Raw genomic sequence first — 12,280 nt, forward strand, 5'->3', positions numbered from 1 at the left:
GAACTCCTTGTGCTGTAATGGCTTTGTGTCACTCTGCAGTGCCTGGGGACAGTAAATCTCACCACTCGTGCTCCCCCACCGCAGCCTCATGCCGTGCTCTTACAACAACTTATCCATCACTGCCTCCCCTCCTGCCCAATCCCCTGCTGAAAGCCTCTGGGAAGGAGATTTTCAACGGAGCCTCCTGTTCTCCTGGAAAGGCGTTGTTTCCTGTCTACCTGCTCTTCTCTGCCATTCTAAAAGCTTTTCTTCAGATGTCTGACTGTTTCTGCTTTTGTTAATCCTTTCCCACCAGGCTGGAGGGCAGTGACAGGGAAGGCAGCAGGATTTTCTTGGAAGGCAAGTTGAAAAGCTGTGCTCTGGCTGATGTTTAATTGTGCACATTGTGCTCATATGAACAGTGCTCATAAAAGTGCTCTGTGGCATTACAAAAGACAGCACCTGAGCCTTGTTACAAAGAGAGAACAGCAGTGCTTTAAGGGTTGCTGATCATCTGCATAAGACAAAGAGGCAATTCAGAGAGGGACATGTTTTACCAGGTAAATAATTGTATCCCCCTACCGTGTTGGAGCAGTGCCCCACCTCATATGGTAACATTTGTGAAGCTGGCTTAGTGCTGCTGGTAGTGCATTTTAAAATTGGTCTGGCCATTAAAAACAGCCTGTGAGGTGAGGTCAGGACTAGTAAGTAATTTCTAGTGGACACAGAGCACTGGTTGCAGGAGTCCTTCTGATTGCTGTCACTGAATGCAGAGCCTGCATCTGACTGACACATCTGGGAAAGCTGCATCTACTCTTTTTTCCTATTTACTTCTCTTCCTGACTGATGGATGAGATTGTAGGGTTTACCCTAACAGTTATTCCCTTGATAAGCTTATTACAACTCCAGCAAACTCATGCAAAAAATATATTGCATAATGGAGGCTTTGCTGTCTGAAACCACCACAGTCTGAGCTGCCCAAACAAGGAAAGATTTCTGCCAGGCCCCACACAGTCTTCACCTGAGCACATCCCCCAGTTCTCTGCATGGCCTTGAGCAGGTTGTTTCACCTTTCTGCTCCCATTTCTTACCCTATAAGCTGGAGGGAAGTAATGTCTCCCATGAGGGCTGTTGGGAGGATTCAGTGGATAATGAGCCACACTGTCCACAGGTACTGAGAACTGGCAAAGCTGCTCGGAGTCATGCCCAGTATCCACATGGGATGGGAACGATGGGAAGTTTCTGGATGTGTAGCAATTTGCTGCCTGTCCAAACCATAGACATCCCAAAGCTCAGTGGAAACATTCTCACTTTCTCTTCCAAGTCCAAAGTTGTATGTTTTCTCTGAGATAAAAAACCATACTACCATGTTTATTAATAACAGAAAGCCTTGCAAAGGAAGAGTCCCCATTGCATGAAGCTTCCCTCTCTCCCTGAGGAGGGACAAGACATGAGGAGAGGGCAAACATTTCAACAAGTTGCCCAGAAAAGTGCTAGAAGAGAGGCAGATACTGAAGTGATGAATGAAGGACAAGAGGCTCAGCTGAATGACAGCCACCTTTCTTTGGTTGCACTCTGCAAGGATACCATTATGTGTCCTTTTTCCAAACCTTTAAATCTTGGTGACCAGCAGCAATACAAAATGTATCCACCATAAAGGCATTAACAAGCTTTTTATGAACTTGAGTCCTCAGAGGCAGATTTATCTAAACAGCATCTTCATGGTGTCTGAGAACCAGAGATGCGTAGACAAATTTGAGTAATTTAGAGAAGAGCAACACAAATGATTAAAAGACTGAAGGAACTGATGTGAGGAAAAAAAAAAAAGATTAAAAGATGTTAATATGCATGACTTGGCCTAATGACAGCTAAAGAGGGATAAATGTCTACAAGTGTTTGAAACCCCAAGGAGGGGGGTTGCCTGGAAGGATGAATGGGAATAACAACAGTAAGGACCACTGGGTTGAATTTGAGACTTGGCAAATTAGTCTAACACTAAGCAAACACAAAGCCCACCTGTAAGCTCTGTATCTGTCAGTGAGGGTAAGGAAAAGTGATGGAGAGAAGGAGAAGAGGATTTATGTCAAAAAAGCTACAAATGCCCATGAGCTATATTTTGGCAGTGACAGAGAGTGGCAGTTTGAAGGCAAGATGCTACAGAGGAGAAAGGGTTGGTGACTGTGAGAGAGCACATGGAAGATCCCTTATTTCTCAGGCACATTTTAAAGAGCCTCCATGCAGAAGAGCAGTTTGCTTCAGGAAAATGGAGAATCTGACAGGTAACAATGACAATTCCAACTCTGCTCTGTGATGACAAGGAGGTAATGATAGCCAATACCAGCATGTACAAATTACTTAGTTCATCATAACAAGAAATTAATTGATCAGTCAATGTACTCAAGGACTTAAAGTTTCAGGAAAGAGTGTTGGAATAAATATGAAAAAGGATGCTTCCAAGGGAGCCTAAGTGAATTAGGCACTAACACTCTGTAACACTTCAATTAGGCTTCTTAGAAAAGCCCACACTATCCTGGTGCTTTGAAATCCATTTGTGGGAAGAGCAGACAAATACAGAAAGATGCCATAATGAAAGTACAAGAAGCTTCAATTTCTCTGAAAGTGAAAAATGCAAGGGATGAGCAGTAACCCCTGTGATTTCCTGGGGATGGGCTGCTCAAAGAGCTCCAATTTGAATGAAGCTTTTGCAGACTCTCAGCTCCCATACGAGCTTACAGAGGGAGAAGAAAAGGCAGCAGCACAAATGGAATCAGTCCAGGAACATGCCCTTAGCTATATATTGGAGGAAGAAACTGCATTAAATAACAAAGAGGTTGCAGGTGACATTAGCAGTTCCTGAAATTCCCTCTCTACTAAACTTTTAAGTTTTTTTAAAGGGATACCCTTGACAGAAAATCTACAGAATTATTTCTCTGAGGTTTTAATTGGTTTGAGGAGCTCCCTTGTCTCTCAGTCTGATCAGTCTCTTCATTTGTGGCTTTTCCAACACATTTTCCTATTTTTCACAAATCTTTCTTCGCTGTTGCTGAAGCAACGGCCTTACAAAGACCCACATCCACAAGCAGCTCCTCACAAGTGCTCCCTTGCCTTGTGCTGCATGTGGTCCTAACATTCAGGACCAACCTCCAGAAAAAAATCGTTTTATATTCTAGTCAAGAAGCATTTTAGAGAGTTATGGCACATGGATTCACATGCCAGTGTATTGTAGGGACAGAGAGGTTTACTTGATTCCATGAAGCTCCTGAGAAGCTGCAGCTGGTTTGTTGTTGGCAGTGTGCTTTTGAGGGGCATTGTTTGCTGTGTTTGAATAGGTGACTGCCCATAAGCAAAAGAAACACCATGTACCCCTGGTATCATCTGGGGGAACTTTGAGAGGTTGTTTCATAGAGTTTAGTCAGCAAGCTAGAGAATGCATGGTAAGAGTGAGGTTTTTTTTAATCCTGATCAGGCAGATTCCAAATATGATCAATGATTTATCTTCCTGTGCATTTAAAAGCCTCTCATTATATTACTGCTGGAAATACCAACCTGAGAGCTGCTTTGCAAACAGGAGAACGGGACAGCCGCTCTCTGGTGACATTACAGTGTTTAGTCAGCTGTGCTGCCATAAAGATGTCACGTTGAAACCTGATTGCAGGAAGACAGAGGGGCTGCTCTTTCCTTCTTGCTGGGCATGAGATTTATGCACATGGCATCCTGCCACTGAGCCACCAGCTGAACCCGGTGCCTGCAAACCAGATTTTCTGCCGCATGTTTATCTCATGATATTAGGAGGCTGTTGGCTGACGTGCTACCAAGCCTTTGGGTTTAATCTGAAGGCAGCATTGCAATTCCAAGAAGTCAATGCGGGTGATTAGTAAGGACTCCAAGCGCAGCAGAAAGCTTAGTTGGGCTTGGATATGACCTTGGGTGTAGGAATGTGCAGGAGTTTGCTGGAAACACAGTGTGTCTTTGTAATACCCAGGGGTTAAATACATCAAAGTCCTCTCATTACCAAGTAGAAGGGCAGCGCTGGGAAAATCTAGCCAAAAAATACTTACTTCTGAGAATGGCAAAGCAGTGCAGCAACACCTTTGGTTTCCCCAAACCAGCCAGTTCCCTGTTGAGCTTGCATTTGGAAACTCAGAGATGGCAATATTTTGAATATCAGGTTGGGTAAGCTGTAGGGTAAGCCTGGTTTGGGCTGGAGATGGTGATAGGGAGGTACCACTCATGTCACCTTTCTGGCATGCCAACTTGAAAGGCCACTATGCCACATCCCCAGCTGTCACCATTGGCATGGGCCACTGGGCAGTTTGTTACCTGGCCACAGCCAGGTGTTTTTAATTAGCACGTCCAGTCCTCATTTGAAGGAATCTAATGCAGTGGGGACTTGGTTCTACTTCTAGATCTTCTTCTGATGGCTTCCTCCATCCAGGGAGGTTCTTGCTCTCACACTGGGACAGTGCACAGTGTGAGGGAGTTTGAGCACAGGTTTCTATGAGACAACATAAATCTCCTTCAATGCGAACCATATCTATTTCTATTTCATAATGTTTTGAAAACTGTTGCAATTATGCATAAAGGGCTGAAACAGCAGTTTATTGGAGCAAAACCCTATCGTAATGTGGGTAATCAACTTTCTGTATTTGTATTTCTATCTGAAGCCTGTTTCTCTAGGCAGAAAGTACAAAGGGGCCTTTGTAGGGAGAACAGTAAACTAAAGAGACAGATGAATTATAAGGCATAAGGGAAACATTATTTTGACCTCTTTAGGCATTATTTCAAAAATGTTAAAAATCTTGAGAGCTTTCCAGTGGAGCATTTAAGGAGCAGGAAATATGACCCTGTAGCAGTAGACATACTTCCTTTAAAATCTAACTGTGTACTGTTGTGGCCCAAGTCTGTGCAGTACAATGACAGTCCTTTTGGAAAATACTTGTGAGGATTTTACTGGATTAGAGATTTGAGAATAAAAAGATTATTTTTAATGTGATAGTGAAGTGGGTTTTGTAACTGAGACTGTGAAGATGCCAGAACAAAGCCCACTTGCAAGCAAGCATTCATAATACTGATGTAATCAGTAGAGAAGAAATGTCATAAAAAGTTTAGCAAAGTAAATGTTCTCACTCAAACTACCAGTCAGGAATTTTAAAAAAAAAAAAACATTAGAGGCTTTTGTAGTCTCATTTGCTGAAGCACTGGCCTGCCTAATGGGACGGGAGTAACTTGTATGTGAACAGATTATTAGGGAAAGGCTTGAAAGGGCCAGCCTCAAGGTGTAGCTGGTCACATTGGTCACATATTCCTCAGAGTCAACACTGACCCAGTGGTAGCACTTAGACTTCCTCACAGCATGATCACAACCTTCTAAACACACCCAGGACACCCAGGACAAATGGACACAAAAATTCCCGCCACAGGGTAGAATTAATTGCCCTCCAATTTGGTTTGACATATGGTTGTAGACATCTTAGTGCGCTGTGGTGTGAAGTATGGTCTGAGGAACACAATCCATTTCCCAGGAGCTGATGGCTCACAGTTCTGGCCCAGAAGGGGACGTTGATAATCTCTGCTTCCCCTGGTGCTCAGTGCATCCTCTCAGCTTACATTGCCCTGGGGACTGTTAAGTGTGTTGACTAAATCTCTCTTAATTATAACATGAGTTTACACATGTCTGGCTGACAAGTAAATACTTGGCTTGTATGAACCCATTTAGGTGTCTGAATCTAGAGCTGAATCTCTCCCCGGAATGTTCAGTTAATTAGGGAAAGGTAAGATCTCTTAAGATTTTTCCCTCCCTGTTTCATATGAAACACACTTGTAATTGCAATGGAAGATCCTGCTTTCTGTTCAGCCACTGAAATCAGTGAAAAATCACTGAAATATGTGCTCTGAAGCAGGACAGATAGTATCTCTCGGAAGCCTCTGCTCTCCTGTGTCCCCAGTAAATGTCCACAAAGACTGCTCATGTGGCAGCAGGGCTCTGGCTCCTGCAGGATCGCCCTGGCCATGCACAGGGTATCTGGCAGCATCACTCAGCAAGGACTTTATGGATGAGATCTGCTGGTGCAAAACCTGAGCAGTTCCCTTTGCCCAACAGGAGCTACAGTGAGGTTCATATCACCTAAAAAATCCAGTCCTGATGGTGTTTAAAAACCTTCCTAGCATTTTAAACAATAAATATTTAGATTTTTGCGTAATGATGTCCATTCTCAAGGAGCCTGAGGTGTGGTCCTACACGTTTATGAGTTGGTAATTCCTAATTTTAGGCCCAGAAAGGGTATTAATATTCCCTCTTTCACCCTGGCATGTGGTGCAGGCTGTAGAGTAGTCATAAGTGATTCCCAGCAAAGACCTGAGAAATATTCTACTTGTCCAGCCAGCACCTGCAGCCAGGCAGGGAGAAGAAAACATTCCCAGGTTACAGGCATAAACCACGACTCCAGGGACCCAAGGTGGATGAATTTGGCGTTGTGTCCTGTGCATGTATTCTGCTGCTTTAGTGATAACTGGTGAAGTCAGTGGGTGCAGTAGATGTTTCGTAGCTGTATAAGGCACAACGGAAAGACAAGAGAGAATGGAGAGCAAATAACAGATGGTAAGGAGGTTGAAATGCTTTATGGTGCTTATTCCAGTCTTAAATGAAAAGGATAATAGTAACAGGATATTTAGTACAATCATAGCTAACAGAGCTGGGAAGTCTTCATAAGGGAGAATCCAAAAGAAAAAGGCTGCTGATTGCCTAAATCACTTGAATATTCTTAAATCAGTGAGGCTAAATGAAATTCACCCTTTACTATAGTGCTTAAAAGAACTGGTGCGAAAAGAGGTTGCTTTATAAAAGCTTCTCCTGTCTTGTGAAGAAGCTGCCATGGTTCGTACTCCTTAAATCCCTTGGTGAAAAACACTGCAATTCTATGTACCCTTCATGCTCTCAGCACCAAGCCCAAGTCATGGCTGTGTGTGGTCGTGCACACACAGACACACACACAGAGCCAGCTTTCTGTAGCTGTTTGAGCAAAGGGAAGAATAAGAGTGAAAAGTGACATTGGTTTTGATATGTGACATCAGCTTTCTAGCTGATGAAAGGGAGCAGCATGTTCTAATTATTATTCCCCTTCAAAATAAGCCACGAGCTCAGACAAAAGAGGAGAGAAAGGAGGGGGGAATCCAGGAGAGAAACAGAATAACATTTTCTCACTTATCTAATTAAAGCGAGGTGGGCGAGTGAGAGGGAGAGCTCGCTGTGCTCAGGGAGCAGTGCTGCTCCATTTATTCAGGGAAAGGTGGGAAATGAAGGCAGTAACTCCGCTGGGCCCATGGGAATTGTCCCATCCCTGACAGATAGGAGCTGTTCTCCCAATGCTAATTGGCAGCCAGCTTTTGGACATGGTGGTAAGTGGAGCACCATGTCCCCATGTAGTGGCACACCCGTCTGTGCTGGTGTTTGGCACCGCTTTGTGTTGTGGCTGCTTCCAGTGCAGACCAGCCTCGGGACTGTCAGGGACAGCTCCGGCATGTCCCACCACACCAAGGGAAGATGCTGGCTGCTGTGTATACTCCATATATTTTACAGCTTTATTTGAACTGCCTTTAGCAACTTGTGCTGCTTTCTGAGCAGCCTGTAGTGGGAATTAGCCTCCCCCGTGGGATTGTCTCACCCACTGGCAGTGTACGCTCTCTCCGCGTTACTCCCCTGTGCCGATGCCACGTTTCATTTTGGCTCCCGTGTAAGGTTAAACGCCTCCAACCTTCTTAAAAAAAGCACTTCCTGAAGTCAGAGATTTGCCACCCACTGCCATATGTCCACTGCTTCCTCTCTTACAAGGTAATGACATTAAGATATCTGCAGCCAAGTGCCTGACATTTGTGGCTCCGGGGAAGGAGCAGCCATTGTACCTCCTAGAAAGCACCCCAGAAATGGATTTCAGCAAGGGAGGAGTGTCTTCTTTTATGTTTTGAGGTTGATGAAGTGATCTCAAGCCCTATTTGGCTCTGTGCCACACTAGAGGTAGTAGCAAGGAGTCAGGAACAAACTGCTCACAGTGGTTGTTTTTTTCCCAGCAGAGAAGCACTGTCACTTTTCCATCCCTTTTGGATCGCCAAACAACTTTTTTATCCCCACACAGTTGCAGAGTGGCCAGGCTTCAAGTCTTTAAGCTGTACCTAAAATTGTCAGCTCTAGTGTTGAGGAGAGCTGATAAGCTGGGAACTGGGAGTCAGCCTGACATCTCCTTGGGACCACAGATCTGCAGGCACATGTGGGGCTCGGCTGTTGCAACCCCACAAGTTCTTGCATTTTTGCTTTGGCAGAACTTTCACCATGGAATGTGGCTCTGCAGGAGGAGAGCAGTGTGAATTTGGAGGAGACATCCTTTGTTTTCCTTCTAAATTTAAGCCTGCTTCTTCAGTTTGGGTGGGGATAAGGGAAGCTCTGGATGCTCTCACAGGTGTCACTGCTTGGCCAGCCCAGTAGCCAGTTCAGGCCATATCCCTGCTCTCCCTGTTCATTATGCCCCTGCTCCATTCCCATCTCTGCTTCTGCTCCTGTTCCTGCTGTGACTTGGCTCTCACACGCTGCAGGGACAGGCATGCTGCTGAAAAAGAAAGTAAGAGCCAAGTGGCTTCTGGAGGACCAGAGGCATCTGCAGGCCAGCAGATGCTGCTGGCACCCAGAGTTTCTTGGGACCAGCACAGACCTCAGGAATATTTATTTGCATCCTGGCCTCAATCCCAGTTGGGATCTTTGGATGCTGCTGGTGTATGAATATTTATTGCAACAGATGATTATCTTTTCTTGCTGCTCACCTTAGTTTGCATCCTGTTTGTCTGCCTTGCTTCTGGAGTTCTGTGTTTTCCCATTGCTCTGCTTTTCACTGTATTCTCGTGCAGTTTTGTGATATACCCAGCTTATATAAAAAGAATAATCTGGGGATGGAATCCTGCCTTTTCAATTGCAGTTTCTCTCTTGGGCTTTTGTTCTCCTTTAAGCCATGTTTGGTGACAGACAGCTTCATTTGCTCAGATGTCCTTTACCCTCTGAGGTTTAATGTATTTGTTTAGGAGATGAAACTTACTGTCAGTATTTCTATAGCACCCTCTGGAGTCAGACTTCCCTAAAAGCTAGAGCTACATAATTTGTTTCACCAACAAATAAACTCTACTAATTGAAAGATTTTTAGCAATTGGTTGACATCATTCAGGCTCTACCACAGTTGTTGAAATCTACCCTATTAACAGACTTCTGTTTCACATTTATAGTGCCAGAAAATACTTGTTTGGGGGTTTTATTACAGTACAACAACCACACTCATATTTCAAGGTCAATTCAGATAACTCAAATGCTCACTCCATGTCTCCACTGCATAAGGTGTTCCATTCAGGCTGAGTTCAGAATGAGCTTTTATTTCCAAAAATTCCTCCATACAGTGCTGTATAACAGGAGTTGCCACCTTTTGAAGATTATTTTTAGTTTCTGGGACCAAACCCAGCCTGGGCCAGGGAGCTCTGAGAGCTGCATTGTCTCTATCCCACTCATTCACTAGGCAGGGCTTGTATGCAGCATCCATGACAAGTGTGTTTCCAGGCTGGATGACAGGGGGTGGTTTACAGGCAAGGAAGTGGAGATGCCAAGAGGCTGAACTCTGACACGAAGGCTGCCTGTGTTATTATTCCCCCCCCTCACAGTATGCTGCAGAGCTGCTGGCAGTGGTGCGGCTCCCCTTCATCCATCCCAGCTATCTGCTGAATGTTGTTGACAATGAGGAGTTGATAAAGTCTTCAGAGGCTTGCCGGGATCTGGTGAACGAAGCCAAGCGTTATCACATGCTGCCACACGCCCGCCAGGAGATGCAGACCCCGAGGACCCGGCCCAGGCTCTCTGCAGGTAAAGCAAAACGTCCTTCAACAACACCAACCCCCTGCTTCCACATTTCCTGGACATGCCCTGGGACAGACCTTGGCTCCTTCCCAGAACCTGCTGATATTTCAATCTTCAATTTTCCATTGTTACTTTCTTTCAGAATTTGGTAGCCTCTCTCAATGGGTGGACATGGGTGTTCAGATATATGCTTCTGAATTGGGATTTAAAAGGAGCCTAAATTTGAGGAATTATTGTCCTTGACAGAGACTGTAACGTTCCTCTGTTGTCCTGAAAATAAGCCTGTTGCCTTCTTTGCCTCAGTTTCTCTAGTTGCAGAAATAGGTGAATAATTTAATTTTTTTTTTTGCCATGGAGCCTCTTGTGGGGAGCATCTGTCTAATATTCATCAAACACCTTCACTTTCACAGCCCTTTGTAAGTATAATATTTTTATATGGTGAGGCTGGTGTAAATGTGGTATTTTTACACTGATGAGTACTAGCTCAGAATGTTTAATGCCTCCAGAACAAGTGGATCACACATAACGTAATCCCTTTTAAAAACAAAGCAGCTGTGAAAAACTGAGTCCTCTTAAAAAGTTTTACACCCATTTTTCCTTTCTGGAAAAATGCATGGAAAAACACTAAGTGCCCACCTTGCCAGCTGAGCCCATATCATGGTGATGTGAGAAATGTCCTAAATATTCACTGAACAGAGAATGCAGATACCAGATAGGAAAACTGCATCCAAGAAGGAGTCTGATGAAGCAGGTGAATTGTTTTAACATGCTGCCTGTACTTCTGCCTCCCATAAGTACAACAGAAAGCCAGACAAAACTTTCTGTCACTGCCACTGATGCTAATGTGGCACGGAGATGGCATATCAAACCACGGCATTTGCAGCTTCGGGAGACTGCCTCATCAAGGCACCTTTCAGAAGGACGAAGTGTAGAGGACTTTCAATAACAATCTACCCTAAAAAGTCTTTCATTGAAGATGACTAATGGTGTGATGTTTGAAGGGATTTTTGAAAAGTGCTTATTTTATGTATATAAAATTGTAGGTGTAATGTGATCCATTTCCAGAAGCCTGTTGATGAGGGAAAAGTGATTCTCTCAGGGTAAAGGAGGGTGATTATAGTTTTTTAGGTCAGAGTCTAATTATATAGAATCATGTTATTTTGCATATCAACAGCATTCATGGAGGCACAAAGGATCTCTAAACACCCTTTGTGGACTCGCTGCTGCATGTCACATGCCCTCTCGAGGTCATTGATTATAATCAAGTTATGTCTTGCACAGGTGATTAGATTTTCTGGTACGGTGCAAAAATAATGATCTCTTGTTGCTGAAAAATATTTATTTTAAACCATACAGCACTTTATCTTAATAACTTTTAAGAGAGTAACCTTGCTTGAATGACACAAATATATTTTTTGAAAATGCTAAAGAAGAATGACGATAATCCATTACTCTGCAGACACATTTCTCTCCGCTGCTGCTCCTAATCCCTCTCACTGGCAGTCTTGCTCCTGCCCTGCACCTGTGCATACTTGTCTGTGGGCTGGGAACTGTAACACATCTCAGCAATGGCTCCAGTCAGGAGACAGCTCCTGAAACAGTGATGCCTTCCAGCTTGTAGCCTCCTGGTCCTTCTTCTGAGCCTACCTCTCCTTGCAGCACATTGCACAGGGGCTTCCAATTGCTGCAAAAGGGTTTTTAACACTTCAGCTAAATGCCGAGTCCAAACCATCCCTTTCACCTGACTCATGAATGGAGTCAGGAAACATCCCAGGGTTATACTGTGGCCCATCTCTGTGGGAATGAGTCTGGAGAGGAGTTTGGAGTAACACAGAGATCAGATATAACTCACCTCTGGCTGTGAAGCGGGAATAAAACCTCAGAGATGTGAACGTGAAAGTTTTGCATGAACAGACAGTTTGGTTTGCTGGACACTTTGCACGTTATGGGCTTGGGGGAGCTGTTCAAGCACAGATAAACCTCAGTAAATAACTATATTAAGGCAGGGGGCATCTTTGTCATGTTTCTTAGCACCTGGTGGACCAAGACCATGATCTGTGACTTGAGCATGTGTTATCTGGGTCTGGAAAATCAGCTTTCCGTGGGAAAACCAAAATAAACAAACAAACAAAAAACCCCCAATAAAAACAAACAAACAAAACAAACCAACAAACAAAAAATAACCCACCAGAAAATTATACGTTAATAGAGTGCATGCAGAAGACTATCAGGGTGAGGATCCATAACCATAGCTTCACTTTCTCCAGACATTAGCTTTTAATGTGAGAAGACTTTATTTAGGTTGAAGTCCAAACAGGCTTTTGGTGGATAATGACCGTGCTCCAAAGCTATCACAATCCTTGACAAAATGCCCATTTTCTTCAATGGAAGAGAAATTTGCTACCTGCAAGTCTCACTCAC

The 12,280-nt window shown here is 44.1% G+C and overlaps 1 protein-coding gene across 4 annotated transcripts in view; it reads left to right on the top strand.

Annotated features, from left to right (window-relative positions):
- The window catches only part of KLHL29 (kelch like family member 29), a 388,766-nt gene that overhangs the window by 342,271 nt on the left and 34,215 nt on the right, over positions 1–12,280 (top strand). For all 4 annotated transcript variants that reach the window (XM_041480963.1, XM_041480965.1, XM_041480967.1 and 1 more), the window contains one exon: positions 9,667–9,865. In XM_041480963.1, coding sequence (XP_041336897.1) covers positions 9,667–9,865 — 199 coding nt within the window. The remainder of the gene's footprint in view (positions 1–9,666; positions 9,866–12,280) is intronic.

This window comes from Pyrgilauda ruficollis, unplaced genomic scaffold (assembly GCF_017590135.1).
Source record: "Pyrgilauda ruficollis isolate IOZ18807 unplaced genomic scaffold, ASM1759013v1 scaffold54, whole genome shotgun sequence".
Classification (NCBI taxonomy): domain Eukaryota; kingdom Metazoa; phylum Chordata; class Aves; order Passeriformes; family Passeridae; genus Pyrgilauda; species Pyrgilauda ruficollis.